The sequence below is a fragment of the Hesperophylax consimilis genome, chromosome 23, assembly GCF_061612785.1.
Source record: "Hesperophylax consimilis isolate HC1 chromosome 23, BYU_Hcon_1.0, whole genome shotgun sequence".
Classification (NCBI taxonomy): Eukaryota; Metazoa; Arthropoda; class Insecta; order Trichoptera; family Limnephilidae; genus Hesperophylax; species Hesperophylax consimilis.
Genome location: NC_142858.1, coordinates 4,636,413 through 4,659,578, shown reverse-complemented (window position 1 = coordinate 4,659,578; position 23,166 = coordinate 4,636,413). Strand labels below are relative to the sequence as shown.

The 23,166-nt window shown below is 32.8% G+C and overlaps 1 protein-coding gene across 2 annotated transcripts in view; it reads left to right on the top strand.

Moving 5' to 3' along the window:
* Window positions 1-12,038: 12,038 nt before the first annotated feature.
* The window catches only part of LOC149412245 (proton-coupled amino acid transporter-like protein acs), an 80,258-nt gene continuing 69,130 nt past the window's right edge, over window positions 12,039-23,166 (top strand). For both annotated transcript variants that reach the window (XR_016304563.1, XM_089645759.1), the window contains exon 1: window positions 12,039-12,235. Coding sequence is in view for 1 of the 2 variants with exons in the window: in XM_089645759.1 (XP_089501885.1) it covers window positions 12,188-12,235 (48 nt within the window). In the remaining variant the exon portion in view is untranslated. The remainder of the gene's footprint in view (window positions 12,236-23,166) is intronic.

Below are 23,166 nucleotides of genomic sequence, written 5' to 3'. Positions count from 1 at the left end.
TAGGTTTGTCGTTTGACTGAGTCAGTAAGCTTTATAAACTGTTAATTGTTAATCTGTTAATTTTGTTATAAAGTGTTATTTTTTACATTATTGTTCACTCCTCTTCCACCCACGGCAAGCAAAAAATACTTCTAACGGAAGAATATTACAAATCTTAACATTTAAAGTAACTAACTTAACATCTTAAATGTATATATTTTACGTAATTAAAATTTTAGTTAATTTAAAAATATAATAATTTGAAATTATTATTTTAATTTTTATTTTAATTACTGTCAAACTTGTTGTGAAATCAGATATGAGCGCATCAGCAGAATGCTGCCTGCTCATTACATAATAATAATAATTTTAAATATTTGCTTCATTTTTGACAAAGTGGTGTGGTAATGTAAAGATCAGAAATAAGTATCCGCACGACACTGTGCGCATGGGCACAAAGTAGCAAGTCCCAGGACACTGAATTGATTCAATTGCTGTGATTAGTTTCGCCAACTGAAGGTGCATTGTGGTACTACACGGCCTAATGGGGTTAGCCGGTGGTAAGGAAAAAAATCAATAGAAATGCGATTGCGTGAGTGATCCGGATTACATATAAGTTGTTATTGTAAGTGTTCACTAAACATCTCACTTAACTAACTGTAAAGGTCTCCTGCTTTTGTATTCAATATCCCGACATCACTCAATCTAAATCAAACCTTACAAGGCATGTCCTTACTCAACAAAGTAAAGAAATAAAAAACTAAAATCAAATCAACATTTATTAAAAACAAAAAATTTCATTAGCTCCACACAGAAGGCTCGAGGAAAATAATTTTCCTCAGGTCCTATGTAATATTTAGGGATGCTGTGTTGAGGCTCTTTATAAGAAATGAAAGGCGAGAAAATTCTTGGAAATAAAAATGTATGAGTTACACTAGCTTCACATATAGATTATTTTAGAGATGCTGTGTGGAGGCTCTTTTTAATGAAATGGAGATTGGAAGTAGAGAGAAGATGGAGAAGAAGTACTGGTTGGTTAGTAATCTGATTTTCAGTAGGGGCCAGGCCAAGACCTTGGCAAACCTCATCTCATGAACCCGGGCACGTCTGCTAAGTCACTAAACGTAGCGAACCACTTGAAGTGGCCTATGGCAAAGGTGTTGCTTGTTAAATAAATGGTTCCCGGCGCAGTGGTACCCATATCCGCCTCCCAAAATTGTGCTCCCCAATTTATGAATTTATCCTAGATCAAAAAATAGAACCGCGTTTTTATGTGTATACTACGCAAATGCTTACTACCCTTACTACTTACTACCCGGAATCAATGCTACAGCATCCCAAATGAGATATGTTATGAACATGAAGGGAGTAGCGAGGCAAATATACTGAAAGATTTTTCAATTATGCATTCATAAATATTAAGATGGAAATAAAAGAAGAAATATCGATCAAAATCTACATCAATTTAATTTACAGGATGAGATTACGGGACTTATTGTCATTGTCAGACGACAATTTGATACAACTAATTCCAAATTTGAATGAAAATATTTAAAACTTTTTCCGCTTGCTGTAAATAAATACTGACACAATTCATAAGGGAAATTAATTAACAGAATTTAAAATATAAAACAAACAATTTTTAATATTCAGGAACAACTTTTTACTTTTTATTTTTTTTTATGGTTATACCAATATATCATTGAAGAAGAGGATAGTACTAATAAATTTAAACCAAACATGAAACAGTACAAGACGCAGAAAAATATAAAAAGAAAACTGTCACAACTAGAAATTAAAACCAGGATCTATTGTCTTACCGGGACAGGCGTCCTCTTCTTCTTTTCAATCCTCTCCATTATTTTCTTCTTTCTGACAATGTTCCCCAAACAAAGATCACTGGCTTTAAGATTTATGTGAACACCGCAACACAGTCCCAACTGTTCCAAATCGTCGGTAGCCAGTTGAGATCTCCTTGAACATCCCTAGAATGTTGTAAGGCTAAAGACAAAGGTGGGGAAGAACCTGGCTATTCAAATCTGGTCATATAACAAGTCGAAATCCATTTTAAGAAAATTTCCAGGGCGATACTTTTCACTCTGGAACGTGCCACAAATACGGTATAGATTATTTTAAGTAAATTATTTTTTTTTACTTACCCACGCCGGGATTTGAATCCGGATTACTAGTCGAAAGTCTTCCCCTTTGAACACGGAGGCCGTAAAATATACTCTGAAAATGTTTATCGTAAATAGGTCCTAAATTATCTTGTAAAAATCGCGTTTGTTTTCAAACGCAATTATACTAAGGTATTTACTAAACTATTGAGAAATTGGAAATGTTTTTCGGGTTCATGAACTATGTTGGCCTAAATACTATACCTGATTATTAGTCTCATTGAACATATGTAGCAGTAGATACGTATCCTGTCTTCCAGGAATATCTCGCTTGAATTAACGTCACAATGCATCGTTGCTTAATACCTCCTAATAACAGTAAGCACCGCCAAGTGACCTGTTGTGTCGCTCTTCCTTAATCTTATTCTACACTCAAGACCTTCTTGCTTAATAAACCTCGCATATGATACATCAGTAGCTACCCACCAATAGTTCAAATATGCATGTAATAAACATTGACCGAGACGTAATGGTTAAAGAAAATTGCAAGAAAACGAAATTAAAATCAAATATATTTACCCAAATTCCGATCATATAAACCTAACAAACATAGCCTGCCTAACCTAGCATGCCCAAACATTCCCTAACATAACCTAACCTAACACAAACCGTAGAGTCGCATAGGGTAACCGTACGCAATTTTAACTCTAGGATTTTTGTTACGAAGCTTAAGATTATTTATTACCTTTTTTGATTGTCAATACGATTGATTATTAAGGTATGTCAAACAAACACAAAGCCTCATAAGTCAAATATTTGTATAAAAAGTTTGCGTTTTTTCCATTTTTTTTTATTTATGTGAACACGTGTAATTTTTTATTGGACAAACGCCCTAGAGTTTTTCCTCCTACATCTAACCGGGAAGTCAAAATTTTGTTAAAAATTTATTATCGATGCCATTGTCATTGACTCGGATAATTTAAAAGGGGATTCGTCGAGTAGTTTCATTTGAATTCGAGTTAAAATTTACTATCGATGCCATTGTCATTGACTCGGATAATTTAAAAGGGGATTCGTCGAGTAGTTTCATTTGAATTCGAGTTAAAATTTACTATCGATGCCATTGTCATTGACTCGGATATTTTAAAAGGGGATTCGTCGAGTAGTTTCATTTGAATTCGAGTTAAAATTTACTATCGATGCCATTGTCATTGACTCGGATAATTTAAAAGGGGATTCGTCGAGTAGTTTCATTTGAATTCGAGTTAAAATTTACTATCGATGCCATTGTCATTGACTCGGATAATTTAAAAGGGGATTCGTCGAGTAGTTTCATTTGAATTCGAGTTAAAATTTACTATCGATGCCATTGTCATTGACTCGGATATTTTAAAAGGGGATTCGTCGAGTAGTTTCATTTGAATTCGAGTTAAAAATTTTTTACAAATTAACTAACTCAATAATCCAGAGGAAGAGGGTTGACACATAAGGGACGCAGCTACAATCAGAAGAAGATACCAGTGATTAACAAATAGACATTGTTGAAAGGCCGACGGAAGATGGACATATAATGAACAAGATTCACAGAGAAACGCAAAAGAAAATATATGAAATTCGTGTGGTAGAAAGAAGAAGTCGTGAACACCTCATTTCTAAGGCGCAGTTGTTTCAAATGTAACAAAAAAAAAAAAAAAACAAAAAATCTCACCACACAAACATGCTACAAGTTTCACAGAAAACTCACAAGTTCCAATGACTTCGCCGGACCATAAACCGCACGAAACAGTCACACGTTGAGGATAGAGAGGCTTTTTAACAATAACTCTTGGGTTTTCCGAGCCCCAGATGCGACAATTTTGCTTGTTGACGAAGCCACCGAGGTGGAAATGGGCCTCATCACTCAAGATGATTTGCATTTGATTCACTCAAGTGAATTTTAATAATTTCAATGCGTTGTTGAAGCGTGTATCGTTCCATTTTTATTAATGACGTAGTTTCTACTTGTCAAATGTCAAAAAATGACAGCTTCAAAAGTAACATCTAACGAAATAGCGGGCTATTCAAAATAATACCTCTTATTGGAAAACCCTGTATAATGGAGTTATGCCTGTTAGTTCGATCATCCCCAGAAAAGTTCCCACATAAAAAATCAACACATAAACAAGCTACAAGGTTCACAGGAAATTTATTAATCCCAAAAGCAAACAAAAGTATATTTCAAAAAGGACCACACTACATGGCCATTAATGTATATAACAACCTTCCACGTAGCATCAAACAAATAACTTACATACTTAAATTTAAATCATCACTAAATACATTTCTTTTATACAAATGTCACTAAACCTTAAATGAATACCTTACATAAATTAAATTCCTCTGTTTTTTTTTATTTACATTCATTTGTTAACATGCAATTGTTGGGTTATGTAATATAATAGGTTATGTTGGCTGGAAGAAATAGGATGTAACCTATAAGCTATACCCTTTGTACTCTGAATTTTGAATTTTAATTTTTAACATTCTAATCAAATACCAATTCAACGACATTTAAAAAGTTTCCGTCAAACGCCGATTTTAGATGAGTTTCAACTCAAATTGTAATAATCTGACTAGCTTAATAACAACGCGATAGTTGTCCTCTACTGCTAAACACAATTTGTTCAGAAACTGAAACCGTCTTAGAATATTTATTTAATAGGAACTTTTCTGCTTTCAAATGTGGTGATGAATGGCCATTTGATGACGGCGTCACATTTGAATTTCTACGAAACAACTGGGCCTTAAGATAGACCTGTGTACCTACGGTTTTATGACATACTAGCTCTACCCCGCTACGCGTTGCTGTGGCTCAGTCTCTCTGTGCAGATAGAGAAACAATAGCGCGTGTTGTTTTTACGTCCAATAGATGGCGCTGTTTTTTCAAAAAAGCTTGCTTTTACCTGTCACAGGTGACATCTAAATAATTTAGGTATATAAAAATACACGCGTATTCGTAGGCAAATTTGTGTTGAAATTTTAAAGCAATCAAGAAGAACTTTCGGAGATTTAAGATTTTGAACAAACAAACATTTGCATTTTTATGTTTATAGATAAATGAGCAAATATTTCATAGCCAGTAAAATATTACATGGATGATGGTAATATTTAATAAGAACTTTTAATTGCTTAATTTCTTACATAAATATCTTAGATATCTATACTAGACGTTCTGTGAACAGTAGACTTGATTCCTTTAGCTTGATAGCTTGCTACGGTCATGCGCTCTAGCGGAATAAAAATGTACTGTCAAAAAAATACGATCACCATCTTGTCAGGATTGACCGAACACACAAACAAATTGACAGGCAGACGAAATGCAAAGTGGTCGAGTCAAAACAGGACTACCCTATGCTCATCCCACCGCCTCTTAATGGCGTTTTAAGGATACATTATATATGTATGTACATATATAAATAAATAAATTTATTTATTTTTGTATGAAGGAATATAATCCAGTTTAAATTGCCCATACCTAAAACCTCGACTGTCCCTGCTTCAATCGCTTAAAAGGAGTGAAAGCAACAATTGCTTTCAGGTTGGATTAGTACAGACATAATCAAAATAAGACTGGCCATTTTTATTAATAGCACGTCTTTTTCTTCTTCTAATTATAATAATCCAATCATTATTATAACTATTTCATCTTGGGGTTGGCGACCCATCTTGGATTCTCTACGCTCAGTCAATAGTCAGTTAAATTAGTGTTTTTCGGGCTTCCACCCTTCAAGGTGTTCTAGTTCATCATTTCAAATTACGTGGAGAGGGACGGTGAACTAACATGTTAATATTATTTAAATGGGCAAATTTTATAATTATATGGAAGTCATGATCAGGCTTAGAAGAGATGAGATGTTGAACGGAGAGAAGGCCATTTTAGATAAGGTGATTTAGAAGAAAATTATGGAAGACTGTAGTGGAATGTAAATAATACTCATCGCTCTTGTCAGAGATAAACCCGTTATTAGAGTTGAAAGGTCGCTTGAAATGGCTTCTTGGTGAACATCCACATACTTCTCAATCTCCCCTTTGGTCGTTTTCTTTCCTTTTCCAACATCCTTTAATTTTAAAAATAATCGAGTCTTAATTCTTTTAACTCTAGGGAGATTCAGAATTCTCCTCTACTTTGTCTGGTAAGTGACGGCTTTGACCTTGAACAAGGTTAGTAAGTGTTTTGGATTCATCTCGCGCGTCGGCGGCCATTAAACCATTGGCTCTAGTTTTTGCGGTCATTGCGTTAACGAGGAAGTCTCGTTACATAATAATAATTCTCTTCCCACCTGTTTCGACTGTGTTTCCCATGACATTGATAGACGATGCTGCCAACCTTCTAGAAGTAGAGGCTACTTGAACCAATGAAATTATAATTTGCGGTTATCGTAACACATAATTATGTTCATTCGTTTTATAATATAGTAGGTATATTGTTCTTTGACAGAGACTCTCGTAAAAATGATCTTTGAAAGGATTATCGAACGAGCATTTTACACTAGCTTTTTCCATCCAGTTTTCACATGGGTCGTCTTTTTATGTGGATTCTGAGGATGTGTTATATTTTTGTACCGATTTTCATAAAGTTTAAGACATCAGACATTATTTGAAATCTATCATCCGTCATTGTTTCATATGAAAATTTCACAATTCATTTTAGGTTTTTGATTTTTAAATACACCGAAACTTGACAAAAAATGCAGGATTTAAGTAAAACTAACAAGTAAAATACAAGAAATACGCAGAAGTTGTAAAAATAATTAAGACGTAAATATGTTTTCTTTTTATTAAATTTTGTGTTAGGAATTAGGTGTTGTGAGATTTCGATTTTTACCGAAGGTATTATTTATTGGATGTTTAAAGAATGTTTATTAATTTTAATAAAAAGTACACAGTAAACAAACAATTAAAACTTCGAAAGCGATGAGCGGCAAAGGGAGAGTTGGTCAGATCATCAAGTAAATTTTTATGTGCCTAATTTACACTTTTATGTGCCCCAAAAAGTTTGGAGGTAACTGAAGATTTAGCGATTGGTCTTTTCAAAATTGAATATTTGTTGGTTCTTTAGAAATACCTTTTTTCACGCGATTAATAAGGTTATTTCTATATTTGTTATAATTATATATTTATCGCGAGAAAAGAAAAAAACGTATGTTTTACGAAAAATGCTAAAAACTACATGTTTTTCCCGTAATAAAAAACAATAAATTATTTTATTCGCTTTGCTGCATTATGCGTAACGCCGACTATTTCTGTGGTATATAATATCTTCGGAAGGCTAAATAATTGTAACACATAAACTAAAACTAACCTTGTAAAATGTGGTGATAACTCAGGAAGTACTTTTATGTTTTCATGAATTACTGATTCATCATAATTAGCACGTTATTGTTTCCTCATTAAATTATCTTTTTACCTGAGATTTTCCTCTTGGTGAAGGACGTTCTACGATGTTATTATGGTGCGTACGCAGTTTGCTGAGATCATAAATAATGGAAACATGAAAGTGTGCAAGCTGTTGCCGAGCTATGACGGACTGTTAAAACGGTGAAGCCAATGAAAGTCGATCGTTTGATGTATAGGTCGAAACAAAGGCGAGGCGCCGCTGTGCGTAGATATGAATACATTCGTATCAGGTAACGATGTTGACGACACACATTGTTCACGCAGTGCTATACGTAAATGGTTTTGTGGTCCATCTATCTTTTTTCCATTATCTATGGTTGTGATGTAAAAATATTATGTAGTATCGTTAAGATCCAAGTGTGAATTATTAAAATTGGTCTAAAAACTAAATAATTTGTTGGAAACATTTCAGTTCTGTTTTTTTGATTTATGCGTCGTTACAAACGTAAACGAATGCAAAAAAATTTTAAGAAAATATATTTTTTTATGTTTCTTTTATTATCCACTATTAGTAATCACACGTTCCTACATTTGTTGTAAACATTGTGCAAAATACTAAATCATTATTTTATTCATGAGATAAGGGAAAAATAGTATTTCCATTTAAAATATTTTAACGTGCAATAAATTCATACCGATAAAAACCTTTTATATAAATTTGTACACTGGTTATCTTAAAGGTACTCTTAGAAGTTTTCCGAAATTCGACCATAAAATGTTTTATATTTTTATGTTTTCTTTTCGTTCTAATTCAATCATGTTTCTTCATCATGGACCTGTGCACTACCATTCAAAAAATCTTTACTGTGCAAATTAAAGGATCAAGTACAAAGGTTAAAGCTTTTAGTTGGTGTATATTTCTTACAGTTTACAACAATAAATAAAAATGTATGTAAAATCAATGTGGACATTGTAAAAATTATATTTCATGTGTTCATTAATTTCATAATATATGCGTTCCAATTATGTCCTCCGTGTAAGAACTGTACCTCAATTTCTCTAATAAACAATAAATAGTGTTAATGTTAAATGACCTCCCAGGTAAGTGTAGTCCTGTACATCCCAGAATTAAATAATTAATAATATTTTCATTGGTAAAATGACGAATGCAATCTGGTAGCCATAGGCTGATAATAGTTTTATATATGTTTAGAAATAAGATACAACATTGTATAAATTTATTAAATATCTGTAGAGCGCCCTTGAGGTAATTTTTCACTAAAATGGTGCCATACAAATTATCAAAAAATATTATTTTAAAATATACAAGCCGAATAAATAGACAGAAGTTAGAGGACGAAGAAAAATTCACGAAGTTTAATCTAACAATAATAATGATATTCAAAATCTCTCAAAGCCTATATTTTAAAGTTTGAATAGAAGAAGATTATGATTTACAATCATCTTTTTCGAATGCTTTTGAGAGGTCGAGATAAATGCCTACATTTTTGCAAACTTTTCAAAATTTAATTCAAAAGGCCTGTGTAGTGTAATGGCTTTTACTAAACCCTAATTGATTGTCCAAAAGTTTTCAAGGAAGGTACAAATGCGATAGTATATAAATATGGCTACACATGGAAAGTTTTGTTAATAATTTATATAAAAATATTTTATGATTAAGTATAATTTTTTTAATTTAAAGTTGATTATTTTTTTGTTTATTATACAGTGTTTCTCTTCTTGCTTATTTATTTAACGTTTTGGACACTTTTTCTATTATAAAGGCAGATGTGAAGATCTCCACCTGATAACGTGTTAACATAGGTATTATTCTTTAATTTTCGGAAAAGAATTGATATTATGCCAATTAGACGTGACAGTAACTATCATATTTTTTTATATGTTTTTAATTCAGAATGTTGGTAAATAACAATAAATTTCTAGTTGCCGTTTATGTCATCGTAAAGATTTTAGGGTGGCATTTCAAAATATCCATATTAAATTCCAGTTAAGTAATTAAGAACATCAAATAATTACTGTTTTTATTGAAACATCAAATTGGAATAGTTAATGGCCATAAACTGAAAAATTGTGGTTGTGTTTTTTTAACTCAAATAAATATTTTTCTTCATACTAAAGTACTTTATCAAAACACAGGAAGTATTTAAAGTGTGGTGTACCAGGGAAGTTCAACGGAATGTTTTCTTGTTTTGCCTACAAGTATACCATTCAAGTTTTCCAAATCAGAAGTGCAATTTTTTCAAAATCTGGTACTACGGACTTACAATAAGCCTATTGATTTAGGATGACATTTCAAATTCGATGTTTACGGTGCAGACTGTAAAAATTACAAAGATTATTTTTTTGCATTTTTTTACACAGGAGGCCCTGAGGAAAATAATTTCCCTAATGGCCTGTCTCATCTTTTGGGATGCTGTGTGTAGTGTCGTTTTGGAGGGAGGAAGAAAAGAAAGAGTGGAAGTTCTAGGAAGGACAAAGTATGAGGGTTGGTTAGGAAAATCAGTACATCCCTCCCACTGCAACACAAGGCGAAGGGTCGAGAGACCAGCTAGAGAGGTCAAAGGGTCTCCCCAAACTAGCCTCCCCGCTGCGTGACGTGCCAGATCTTCAGAAAATTTCACCGGTGCTTATTTAATTTTTTCCAAGCCTGCAGGGGATGACGTCTGCACGAGGACACCCACTCTTTAGACACTCTTCAAACGAATGGTTTTAAAGCTAAGGCCTGAGTTTTGATATTATCAGTTTTTTGTATCCTCTGACGTTCAGCCATCAGTTATCTCGGGTTAGAAGATGATAGTTGGCTGAATGGTACCAACCTTTCTTGGGATACCGTCAATTGTAACCGTACCCGATGACTTGGATGATGGGCTAGCCACTCCAGCATATTATCGCTGGTTCAGGGGGTTTTCCTTATTCTGCCCAACCAGGACATGTCGTTAGCAGTGTCAACTCCGCCACATCATCCTAGACAATGCCTTAAACACGTAGGGCCTCTTTGATACCCTCATACTTCCCCTTGTAAAGAGCCAGCTCCGCGAGTACAGCATCCGCGAGATCCAAAATATCATTTGTGTTCATACCGACTGTATTTTGTCTTCTCTTTTTTTTACGTTTTCGAATCTCTGACAGCAGACTCAACGTTCCTTGTATCCTCCCTGGAGGAAGCTAGTGGATTTCGCTCCAGGATACTGACCGTGTCCACCATCCTAGGCCGCTTATTTGCAGCCTCAGCCGCGAAGACACCGTATGAGGTGGACGTGCTCTCTAACGGCTGTGCCTGCATTGATCATCGCCATTTTCAACACAACTTACTAGAACTAGTAGTTTAGCTACTATATTTTGGTGAATATCACAAAATAGTAAACCTACCTCCCTAAGACCCTTTATGTACCTCAAATGTGTAATCTCCTTCGTGATATATAGGTGTATAACCATTTTATATATAAATAAATTATAAGTTTTCTGGAAAGAGTGTGCAAGGTGAAGATTGCCTTGATGGTAGCTAACCTGACAACAAAGGAAGAGTAGCAGTAAAATTTCTAAAATTTGCATGAGTAAAAGCATGTTTTCGTATGAAACAATAAGGACTACTGCCAGTAGGATCATGGCAACCCTGTTTGGGATATTTTGTGAGGCTGAAGATGAGGGACGAATGTAGATAAAGAGGAAGGTTGAGAAATATCTGCAAATAGATATATCAATTTTTGCACTTTTGAAATTTGACCCAACTACACCGTCAACCTCCCCATTAAGGGGGGTGGTTAGACCCTCGTCCCTGTAAACAGAGGATTTTTTGTACTTTTTTTCTCATAGAAGTTCAACATGAACAAAGTATAAAGTAACAAGTATGAAGTATAAAATCTGAAAAGTATATGTCTTTAAAGTATAAAAAATAACAGAAACTACCAAATATAAATAGGTACAGAAAGTAACGCTAAGCTATATTAACGTATCTAAGAGCAGCTTAAGTAAGGCTAGTAACGCTAAACTAGCACTAAGTAGGAGCAAATACAAAAAAAATATTATGATAAGCTACCGGGGATTCATAGATATATTACTTATTATTTTTCTTGTGCTATGCGTAAAAACCATATCTCTCAAACATTAGTTTATCATTCAGGTCCTTGGTTTAATTCTTAAATTTTTTTAGGGATTTTTAACTATAAATAGAGCCAGCTAGGTAGATCAAAGCCCCGGCAATGGGTTATTGGTTCAATTCTCAGATGCGACTGAAATTTTTGCTTATTTTTATGTTTCAAATTTTCATTCGAGAGTCACTAATATTGTCTTCAATGATAAAATAATAATGTGTGTACTATATAAAAATATAATGCTACCACTTATGAAAAATTTATGGAAAATTTCTGATTGGAAGGTGCGTTAAAATCCAATGCGTGAGTGAATGAACGATATAGACGGGGATTTCCCTGAGTTTTCACGGTGCACCGCGGCGCTCTCGGCGTCGGTTTATAGGCCGTCTTCTCCACAGCTAACAGCGCCCTCCGCCGTCGGTCCGCGAGTTCTATCAGTCGCTGCGTTCGCTCCGGCCAGAGGTGTTGTGCGACCCGCGGACCCACCGACCCCACACACCGACTTACCTGCAAGTCGCGAAAACTTTTACTTAAATATTAAGTTCGTACTTTATTGTGTTTGTTTGTGCTTTTGTGATTCTTGAGGCGCCACACGTGGTCAAGATGGACAAAACCGAGCTGACCCAAGCGAGTGGAAATGGAATAGGAGGGGTAAGTTTATATAAATGATTAAATAAAAGCTTTTAATTTTTATATGTTTAAAGTTGAATATTCTTACATCTCATTTTGCCCTTAACAGCGATTTTAATTTATTTAAACCAAAGCGTAAACTTTTGATTTTATTAATAATTAATACAAATATTCTGTTGACTTTACATAAAAACTAAAAAAATTGATATAAATTTTTTTCCCTTTTCCCATACAATTTTTTTTTACATACATAGCCCAATTATTTTTTATGAAATACTTCATTTTTTTTTAAATGTATGTGAATTTATCGATCTGCTTCGAGAACGTGCAATTATATCTGAAACTTATACATTTTTATTTACTTTACATTAACCACATATTTTAATATTATTAAAAACAATTTCTTCCATTTTGTAATTTATCCTTACTACATAAGTACATTGTTTTAGAGTGCGCTAAAATAATGTATCTAATATATATGTTCTCATTTTACTTTTTATTTTATTTAAATTAATAAACTGAATGTTGATGCAATGATAAATGAAGATATTTTGCGAATTACCAGAGAAAATATAATTAGAAGAAAATATAAACAAATTTAAACATATATTACGAAAATGTGTTATTAGGTATAATATATATTTAAAATAATATATGTATGACAATTGTATTAGGATATATGTATCTTTCTATTTCTATTTGCATATTGGAATGAACTCAGCTAGCGGTTAATTGAACTTTTCCTTGTAATACAAAAAATAACACGCAAACCATTCAAGGAAATAACAAGTTATTTGTTATGCGGTTCTTGGATGGTTGTGCAGTCAAATGCAAGTGCGAGCAATAATTTTATTTTGCTCAGTGACTTATTAAAAATGTATGATGTAAATAGCTTAAATTTTTATAGCTGTTTTGAAACACAATAGTTAGGTGTGTTAGGTAGGTATTTAAAAATTTAAGCTATTTACATCATACATTTTTACCGCTCGTCTCCATAATCATAATAATTTTGACTTAACTATGCATACTTCATTTTATTTATTTGTACTGGGTTTTTACAAAGGTTCTCACTTACAGAAGAATAATCCAGTTATAAAAACTCAGTTAATACACAAATAGGTATAGACAATTACTAAAATCTACTCAGTCATAATTTGCACACAAGTAAATAAAAATTCCAAAACAATCAAAAAATTTAAACACAAATATATATATGATCAATCAAATGACGATTAATACAACGAGATAAGTAATACATAATATAATAAAACATTTATGTAACTATTACATTTATTCTATCATGTTAAATACGTGGCGTAACAATTATTAAGCTGCCCTTTTAAAGCGAAATAACCGTCAAGCGAAACATCAACTCCGTCTAGAAGGACTTTTAAAATAGTAATTTATCATAAACCATATTTTTCAAATACATTTTGGAATGTAAAATGCTTTTAATGATAATGTCTGAACCTATGTAGATGTCAACAGCATAACATTGTCATTAAATTAGTATCTACGTCATCAAGAAAAAAATCATACGCGCGTACATTTTCTAAGCGTCACGGAAGTGTTTTGTCACCACAATACTAAATAGTATGTGAGGAACAAATGTGCGATTTTCCATCAATCATCATGTCTCTATCTGAAAATAAGTTGGCACACCCCAACATAACATTGAATTCTACACTTTTTCGACAATCGCAAAAATATTGACAATTTTAATATTATTTAAAAACTTACACAATTTTTCTTATGTGTTTAATATCTAAAACAATGTTATAATTCACCTACAATACTATATTGTTGACAAACTTCAGTAGTGCTTCAGTAACACTTCTTTTAAATAGTTGTTTTAAATATTAACAAATCATTGTAGTACTGCTTTGGGTATTAGAATACAATAGTGTGTATTATAGTATAGTATATTGTTGTTTTAGGTACGTACTTTGGCCGAATTTTAAAAGTATCGAAAATACTTACTTATATCAAAATCGATTATTAAATATCAACAGCTGCGTACAGATGCGCCGCACAACGCACGTGTGCCGTTCCAAGCTAGCCAACAGTTACTTAAGTTATTTGGAATAACTTAATGAATAAAACCTCAAATTGTAATGTTTAATTGTTGAAGACCATATTAGCAATTCATTAACGAATATTTGGAACAGAAAAACATCTAGGACGACTCGAACCCAGGACCGAGTAATAGGTGTGACCGTATCTTTTTCTGATTTTTCTGTTTCAATTATTCGTTTGGGAGTTGCTAATATTGTCTTCAACAATTAAATTAATTGAGTAGTCAAAAGGACAAAATCAAATTTCTGAAATCAGTTGTTGCTATAATAATGAATTCGGGTCTTACCATCAATTTTCAAGTATTTGTCAACTAACTTGCTAATTGAGAGTGACACACGTGCGATGGGGTCAGTCTGTACGAAACTGACATTTTTAAATTACGAATCTCGTTTGGGGTTATGTATGAAGTTCCCTTCTTTCATAATAAAAGTACCTGCGTACATTTAAAAATAAATCTTACAGTCTAAACTCATAGTTGCAAAAAAAAAAGCTTTCTTACTTTTAGTTCTAGGCCATAATATTCTACATTTTGAGCGAAAAATACTACTAACATGATAAATTGCGATGTTATTTTAAATTAATGCGATTTTGATGATTTCTATTTGAATTGAGTTGAAGTCGCGGATATTTGTCTTACCTGCTGTCCTGCAATTTCATTTAACACATTTTTAGCAACAAATATCCCAATCAAGCTTAACCCAAATTATTAATTTTCCCTCTGACTTGTTAAGGTTTGTACCACGTTTCAGAACAATAATTATATTTTCAATATGTTATATAAAATATGTTGCTTGGTCAGGTAAAACAATTAAATATTTAAGATAATCATAATTATTGTGAAACATATTGAAACAATGAACACTTTTAACAATGGGTTTTAACTTTCGGCTCTCGACTACGAATCGGGAGGTCGTAGGTACAATCTCGCCGTGCGAAAGGCAGAAATATTAAATTATTTTTTGTTTCTCAATGAATGAGATATAAACAATACAATATTGAGTCATATATGCTACGCGTTCTACAGAAGAAGAAACTCTCGGCGTCACCCTACTAAAAGACAACCATTCTCCTACCTGCAGCTTTACAACATACCCTAAATTAGGGATGCTATCATCTAACTACTTTCAGATGGTCGGGCACCTTGATATAAAATAAATAGAGTATTATGTATATATATTTTTTAAAGACAAATATTTCAGGGTTACGAATGACCTGACAATATTTGAAAATCTCCTACTACCACCACAGTAAGCGGAAAATGTTGCTCGTGATGGTGAACTTAGCCTATTTAGAACTATGCCTGGGTGAGACCAAAACGCGATGTCAACTCAACCACCGACCTGTCAATAATTATTAATTTTATTCAAACTATTTTCGCTGAGGCTTGGTCGATAGTAGATAAATCTAGGTCTTGGGTTCAATTCCTTTACTAGTTAATTCCTCCATCATCGAGCAAGCAAACATTTTCACTTATAACGGTACCACCGGTAGGAGTTTTTCAAATATTTTCAGGTTATAATTAATCAGGTTATTCAGGTTTTAATTAACATCAAACAATCTGGTATTGTTTGATGTTAATTAAAAAAATGTATAGCCGTTTAAATATGAGCCAGTGGAAATTTTTAGGAACTGAAAAAAAACTAGAATAGGAAATACTAAGAATTATTAAAAGAATAAAGGAGAACGTTGAAGGTTGAGAATAACCTGTCTATTCATTTTTTTTTCTTAGAAGAGTGATAATGATTGTTCTTTTGCTAAATTTAAACAAACGCTGGCGAGTGGAAATCTTCTGGAAAGACTGAATTCTCGACAAATCAATTACAATTTTGAAAATGGCCATCAAAATAATTTTCTGTTAAAAATATTAAACTAAAGTTAGGCATTTTATCACTTGTCTGAATTCTTCAAACAATCAGTTTCAATTTTGAAAATGACTTTTTTATTAAAAACATATTTGAGTTGATTGAAGCAGATTTCGTGTAAGCAAATTGCACACATATGTACCGTGTTTTAATTGTCAACATATTTGTCCACTTCGGAATTCAAACCCATATCTGGTTTTAGAGTCAATGTGCTTATTAAAGCAGAGTAGAAAACTTACTGATACAAAATATTAATATTTTATCAAAAATCTGGTCACATTATTTTTATGCCTGTTAAAAACGGGACTGCAGGCCTTTAACGAATGAATTGACAGATTTCCTAACAAACTATCAGTAAAGTTCCTACATGCTCATAAAACAACATGTATTAAGAAGATGTCGGAACACGTGTTCATTAAAATTTAAACATTGTCGCATTTCGTTATTATACGTTTCAGGATAAGCGCAGCTGCTTCTACATGTGATCCGATATATTCTGAATTTAGTAATATTTTTTTGGGAAATGCCTGGACATCACGTTTTTAACAGGATTTCAATAAATCAGCCATACTTATTTTTGCTCGGAGAAATTGATCATGTTAAGAAAGTGACAGAATTCAGAATGTATCGAGAACAAGTGTTCTTCTCCTGATATCATGACGAAATGCCACAATATAAGGGTGTCAGTATCGATATTAGTATTTAACCTGTGTTCCTCCGTCATCTCAAAACATTTGCTTTTGGCTGATACTTTATTAGGAACTCTTTCAATTCATTCGTTTTAGGCCCGCAGTCCCATTTTTAACAGAAAAAACAGATTTTTAATAAATTTTCATATTAGTAAGATGGCATGGAATGACAAAATCACAGATTTCAGCACGGTTCTAAGGCGGTAAATGGTAATTAGGAGTTGATACTCGATATTTGTTGATACCCGTTGCTATTAGCAAATTAGTGGACTTTGGCTTTCTGAGTTCGACAAATCGGTACAAATGTACCTACAGAACATAATATATACCGATATTCGTATTATTAATCTCCTCTATGTATTAGTGATCATTAGTAATCATGATAAGCCGTGAGAATTTTTTTTTAATTCAATTAATCCACTATCCAATCAATTGTTTTCAATTTCCCCTAGTTATATATTTGATCAATCATACTTCAATCAAAGAATAAAATATTATCAGTGATTAATTTATTCGTCTCACTTATGAGTGTTAAGAGACTCACCTGACTTACTTTAATCAGAGATTATCGAGTTTTAATCAGGACCCTTCAGTAATTGAGGATTTTATGTTTAGGAAATCAAGATGTTAATTCATTGGCCTTGAATGGAACCACGGTGTAATATTGAGTAACTCAAAATTATTGAGCTCAGGGAAGAATCAGAAAATTGGCCATCACCATTAAAACCTTCCGGCTTTATACAGAGTTCAATAAATAACCAACCCAACGCAACCCAATCCCTAACTTACAAGTAAGTTAATGAATACTTAAACATTATAGGAAAGCACATACCCTTTATTTTGCCATTTTGCTAGTGGCGTTGTGTGGACGGAATCAAAGAAAGTAAGATCCTACTTGTTGGACAACATGTATGTATCTGTATGAGCTGTATGTAATCTGGCTTGATATTTAATTGCGAATTTAATTTAATTTAATTGTGTCTCACATTATGAGTTTTTTTAATCACTAATCCTTTGACTACACTCACTTAAGGCGAAGCTTAGTGCCAAATCACTATTTTGATAAATCTTTATAACGAATTGGTGTACATTATGAATACCAAAAAATATGCTTTAGATAAATTGAAGGTTTTCATATCGTTTCGCTTGAGTAGAATACAAATAAAAATATAAATGTAAACTAGTAAAATTTTTTTTTCAATAGATATGTATGAACGCATAAAGGAAACAACTTTAAAAAAATACAGTGTTTTTTCTAAGATTATCTGTAACAGTTTCTCTTGATTAACTTTTTTGCTCTCTTGTAAAATTATTTACAAAATAAATAAAAACCAGTTTTGTGCTTGAAAACGAACGTTTCTAGACTCCGTTTGTCAAGCGATTTTAATCCTTATTACCTACAATATAAGGTATACCAAGAATATACACATTTTTGGCTTGTAGCTTCCTCCTAACATGTTACATTAATGAAGTTAAGCTATCCTTTAGCCTACCTCTGTTTTCCGGAATACTCGGACTGTTGCAAGGATACGATAGTTTTCCGGACAATCTCACTATTAAATCCATCGATGCTTTCCGGGCTACCTTGCTATCCATTCTGAAGTATTTTGTATTGTAATGCATTACGCTACACGCATTACAGCTTGGCCTGTTTCAGCATATCTGCTGAAATAGGTTAAGGCGATGCCATACGTAGTCATGCAAAATCATGTGTTTTTAGTTTGAAAATTTGGTTGCCTTGAAATGTTTCAGATGCTTTAATTAAATACTGCGAGTAGAATACATCTTGACCTTTGAAATAATCGAGTATTTTTTAGATAAATCTTTTTATAAGCCCAGAAAAAAATAATGTATAAGGCCTATGAAAACTGCTTTAAAGATCAAAATCTCCTACTTACGAACCCATTTTCGGTTATGATTTTGCTGTATAATGTGGCAAATTAAGTTATTTATAAAAAAATCAAAAAAAATTTAAATATTTATGCCTGAACATCCACAAAATACAATAAAAGGCACTTTTTGGCCATGTTTTTTTCTTGCATAAATCAAAACAGGCGGATGGTGTTAAGCGGGAATTTAAACCTTATCGCCATCTACGTAAGGGTTGTTATTGATAGCGGCTCAATTTAAAATATAACACGACGTAGTTCATCGCCTTAAAATACTAAAAAATTCAGTCACAGATGAAGTAAACCATCTAATTGAGTTTCAAATCAATTAATTACAAACTCTTGAATTACTGATGTGAATTGATTAAAAAAAAAATTTTTTTTTTCAAATAATGTATTTTTAGTATTTTTTTTCAACACACTTATTTTACATTTACTTAAATCATTTCTAAAAAGAGTTTATTTGACCGGAGCCAGAGAAAATATTGCATCTTCATTGACAGTAAGGGATTGATAGGTAGGAATCAAATCTTGTAAATAAACAAACCCGAAGTTATTTAGGAAAACTTATTTTCTGTATATATTATTCTCTCCAGGGTTATATTGACAGTAAATGATATGTTTATGCAAAAAATACTTTTTATTTTGATTAAAACTATGTAGGTATATGAAAAATCCAATTATAAATCGTCTGGCACAGAGACCTAGGGGGCGAAAAATAACATTTTTTTAGGACTTTCTGAAGTATTTATGTGATATTTCAAACAAAATGGTATACATATATATATCACGTTCATCAAAAAAAAATTATAAAAACACGAAAATCGGTTAAGTCAGTGTTAAATTCTTAAAATTGAAATTAAATTTTTTTTGGGAACCGTTTGCATATTTTACCAAAATAAGAACAACACTCGGAGAAATCTGTTCAACCCATGTATGGTAAAAATTGCATTGTCTTTATATTATCAGGCTCTTCACAATAAATGATTAGAATCTAGAGATTCCATTTTTAAATCAAAAATTGTTTGAAAATGATAATAGATTATTAAGGACGGGCAATCTATCAAATTTGAATATTTAAGTTCTGTTACTATCCAATTGATATAAAACAACCGGACCATGAAATAATAAAAGAACTTGAATTTAAATTTTGACATTTGATAAATTTTTCAAATTCTGTGATATAACCCGTCTTAAAACTTTTCTCTTGATTGTGATATTATTCAAACAATGCTAAAAAGCATTCTAAAAACATCTCAAAAACACACTGATGAGATAAGGTTGAAACAAAATTGACTCTGAAAAAATGTACGTATTAGAAATAGACCCGTGAATTTTACGGTATTAAAAATAAACAAATTTAATTTTATTTAAAATATTTTACTAAAACAAATATTTCAAGGTAAGGAAGGCAACTAAATTCTCACCAATACACCATCAACTATTTTTATAATGAATTTTCACTGTAGTAATTTACAAAAAATATGCTTTACTAACTTAATCGCTTGACTGAATAATAATTATTCTTCACAAAATAGATTTAAATTTTAAAAAATGACACTTTAATTCAAAGCAAATCCAAGTTCTAGAGTTCATTAAATCGGAGTTACAGACAGACACACAGCCAAAATTAGTATTTTTGATTACTTTGTGATGAAGCCAAATCGGTATGGTTTAATTTAATTTGGTTTTCAACTCCACCCAGAACACGTCAGCGAATCAGAATGTATCATGAATCTTAACTATTGCAGAAAATCGTTACGTTTGACACAAAATCAGGAAACTGACCTGTATACGTATATAATATGTACCTATATATTACTTCATGAATAAGCAAAGATTATTTGTACAGATTTGTGCTTCTTCTGCGTTGAGTTCCCTTACCTATGAAACGTTGACTATCTTCATGACAATCTTCACTCGGGTTGCCCGAACAAACTCTATTCCCATTACATCTTTCTGACACTACCCCTGGCTTATCGGTTAGATTTATCTAGTCTTTAAATCTTTATACTTTCCCTAATGAGCTATGAAGCTTTAAAGTTCTATTTTAATGGTAAAAAATATAAGTAAATTACTTTAGGCTTTTTTGCAAAGAAACAATATATTAAATACAGAAATTTATGGTGAGAAATTTATACTCCACACAGGAGGCCCTGAAGAAAATAATTTCCCTCAGGGCCTATGTCATCTTTGGGGATGCTGTGTGGAGGGTCTTTTTGCGGAGAGGAAGGAGTGAACATGGGTCTTGAAGAGTCCCATGTTGTAGGAGGGAGGAAACACAGAGGCCGGCAGTTCGTTCCACAGCCGAGCTGTTGAACTTAAGAACGAATCGTAGAAGCGACCCGTTCTCACGTGACAAATGTCAACCGTGTACAAATGTTGGGCGCGCGTTTGGCGTGTATCCCGACTACGCACCGGTGCCGAAGGGATCAATGACGCTAGTTCCTCAGAGCATCTTCCATTGTAATACCGATAGAACAAGGACAGCATACCTACCTGACGCCTGTGCTCTAAAGGTTGCAGTCCGTTTGTTAAGATTGGGGAATCTATCAAACGGACCGCCCGTTTTTGCACAGAGTCAAGGGTTTTTTTCAGGTATTTAGGGGCTCCGGACCAGAGATGGCTGCCAAATTCGACAGTAGGGCGCACTTGCGATTTGTACAGGGTCAGCAGTTGTGTACTATTAAAGTATCTGCGGGCCTTGTACAGTACGCCCAGCTATCATATAAATAGGAAGGTGCATGAATCCAAATCACGAATATTTTTTTTTACACGTCGACTATAGACGTGACACCGGGGTCCTGCATACTAAAATGGATGAAATTTTTTGAAGCGATTTTAACCCTGTATGTACCATAAAACTGTGTTAACAATAAATGCAGAATCGCTGACAGAAAAAAAAGTCTATAATTTTTTTTTTGTTCTTATTATAAAATAGCGCAGACCCGTGACAAATAATAGGATATTTAAATTGTCGGATTTGTGGAAGCTATGAAAGTATTTATAAAATATTTGCCTTTTAATAATTGATTTTTTTGTTGACAGTGATTAGAGAGACTGGTTAATTTTAAAAAAGATGTACGATGCACTTCAAAATAAAATATAAAAATAAAAATGTAAATGATTGTTTGTTCAAAATCTTATATCTCCAAAAGTTATACACCGATTGCATTCGAATACGTCACTGTGTTAGTACACACTAATCTCCAAACCGCCTGACCGATTTCAATGAAATTTTGTATGGTTGGTTCCAGCTTGTAATATAAGATAGTTTTGGACCCGATTGGTGGCGCTGTTGTCGGGAACTAAAAAAATTTCAACGAAAAAAAAAATTTTTAGGTCAGATTTCTTATCCAAAAATATATACAACCAATAATTTTATCTTCCCTGCATGGAAGGCTATCTGTGTCAAGACAATGTCGTAAATTATAAAATGCATTCAAAATGGTTGAGTTAAATACTAATTTCAATTTCAAAATGCTCGCAAAACTGGAAAAGTAGTTGACCGATATTGCTTAAGGCGATGCCATACGTAATGCAAAATCATGTGTTTTTGGTTTGAAAATTTGGTCGCCTAGAAATGTTTCAGATGCTTTCATTAAATACTACGAGTAAAACACATCTTGGCCTTTGAAATTATCGAGTATTTTTTAGATAAGTCTTTTTATAAAAAGAAGGCTTATAAGCCCAGAAAAAAATATCGTATAACGCCAATGAAAACTGCTTTGACGTTCAAAATCTCCTTCTTACGAACCCATTTTCGGTTATGATTTTATTGTATAATGTGGAAAATTAAGTTATTTATAAAATGAAATAAAAAGCACTTTTTGGCCATGTTTTTTTCTTGCATAAATCAAAACAGGAGGATGGTGTTAAGCGCAAATTTAAACCTTATCGCCATCTACGTAAGGGTTGTTATTGATAGCGGCTCAATTTAAAATATTACACGACGTAGTGCACCGCCTTAAATTGTTTGAAGTTTGTTTTTTCATTGGATGTCATAGACTCACTGACTCTAAATTTATGAGATCAGTTGGGATTCTTGTGCAGTATTTATATGAAAAATATATTTTTTTAAATGTTCATATAGACCGCGTTCGTTTACAGTCCATTATCTATAAGCTCAAATTCTCTACACTATTATAGAGCACCGGCCTCAAGAAGCTTGGACTGCTTTTATTAGTAGTTAAATGAAACAGGTTTCAGCATGTAGTTTCCATCATGAGCTATGAATCTTTGTAATATCTGTTAACAGAAATGTATTTTATCCTATTAAAACTTTATTCGTCTGAAGCGAAATTTTTTATTGAATTGTGCGCTCCGACGTCAAGAAATTTGCACTGCTATGATTACTTAAGCTTAAGGTTTCACATACCACTGCGTGCTCTAAATCGTTATTCTTTATTTTTTTTATAAATTATTAATCACTAATA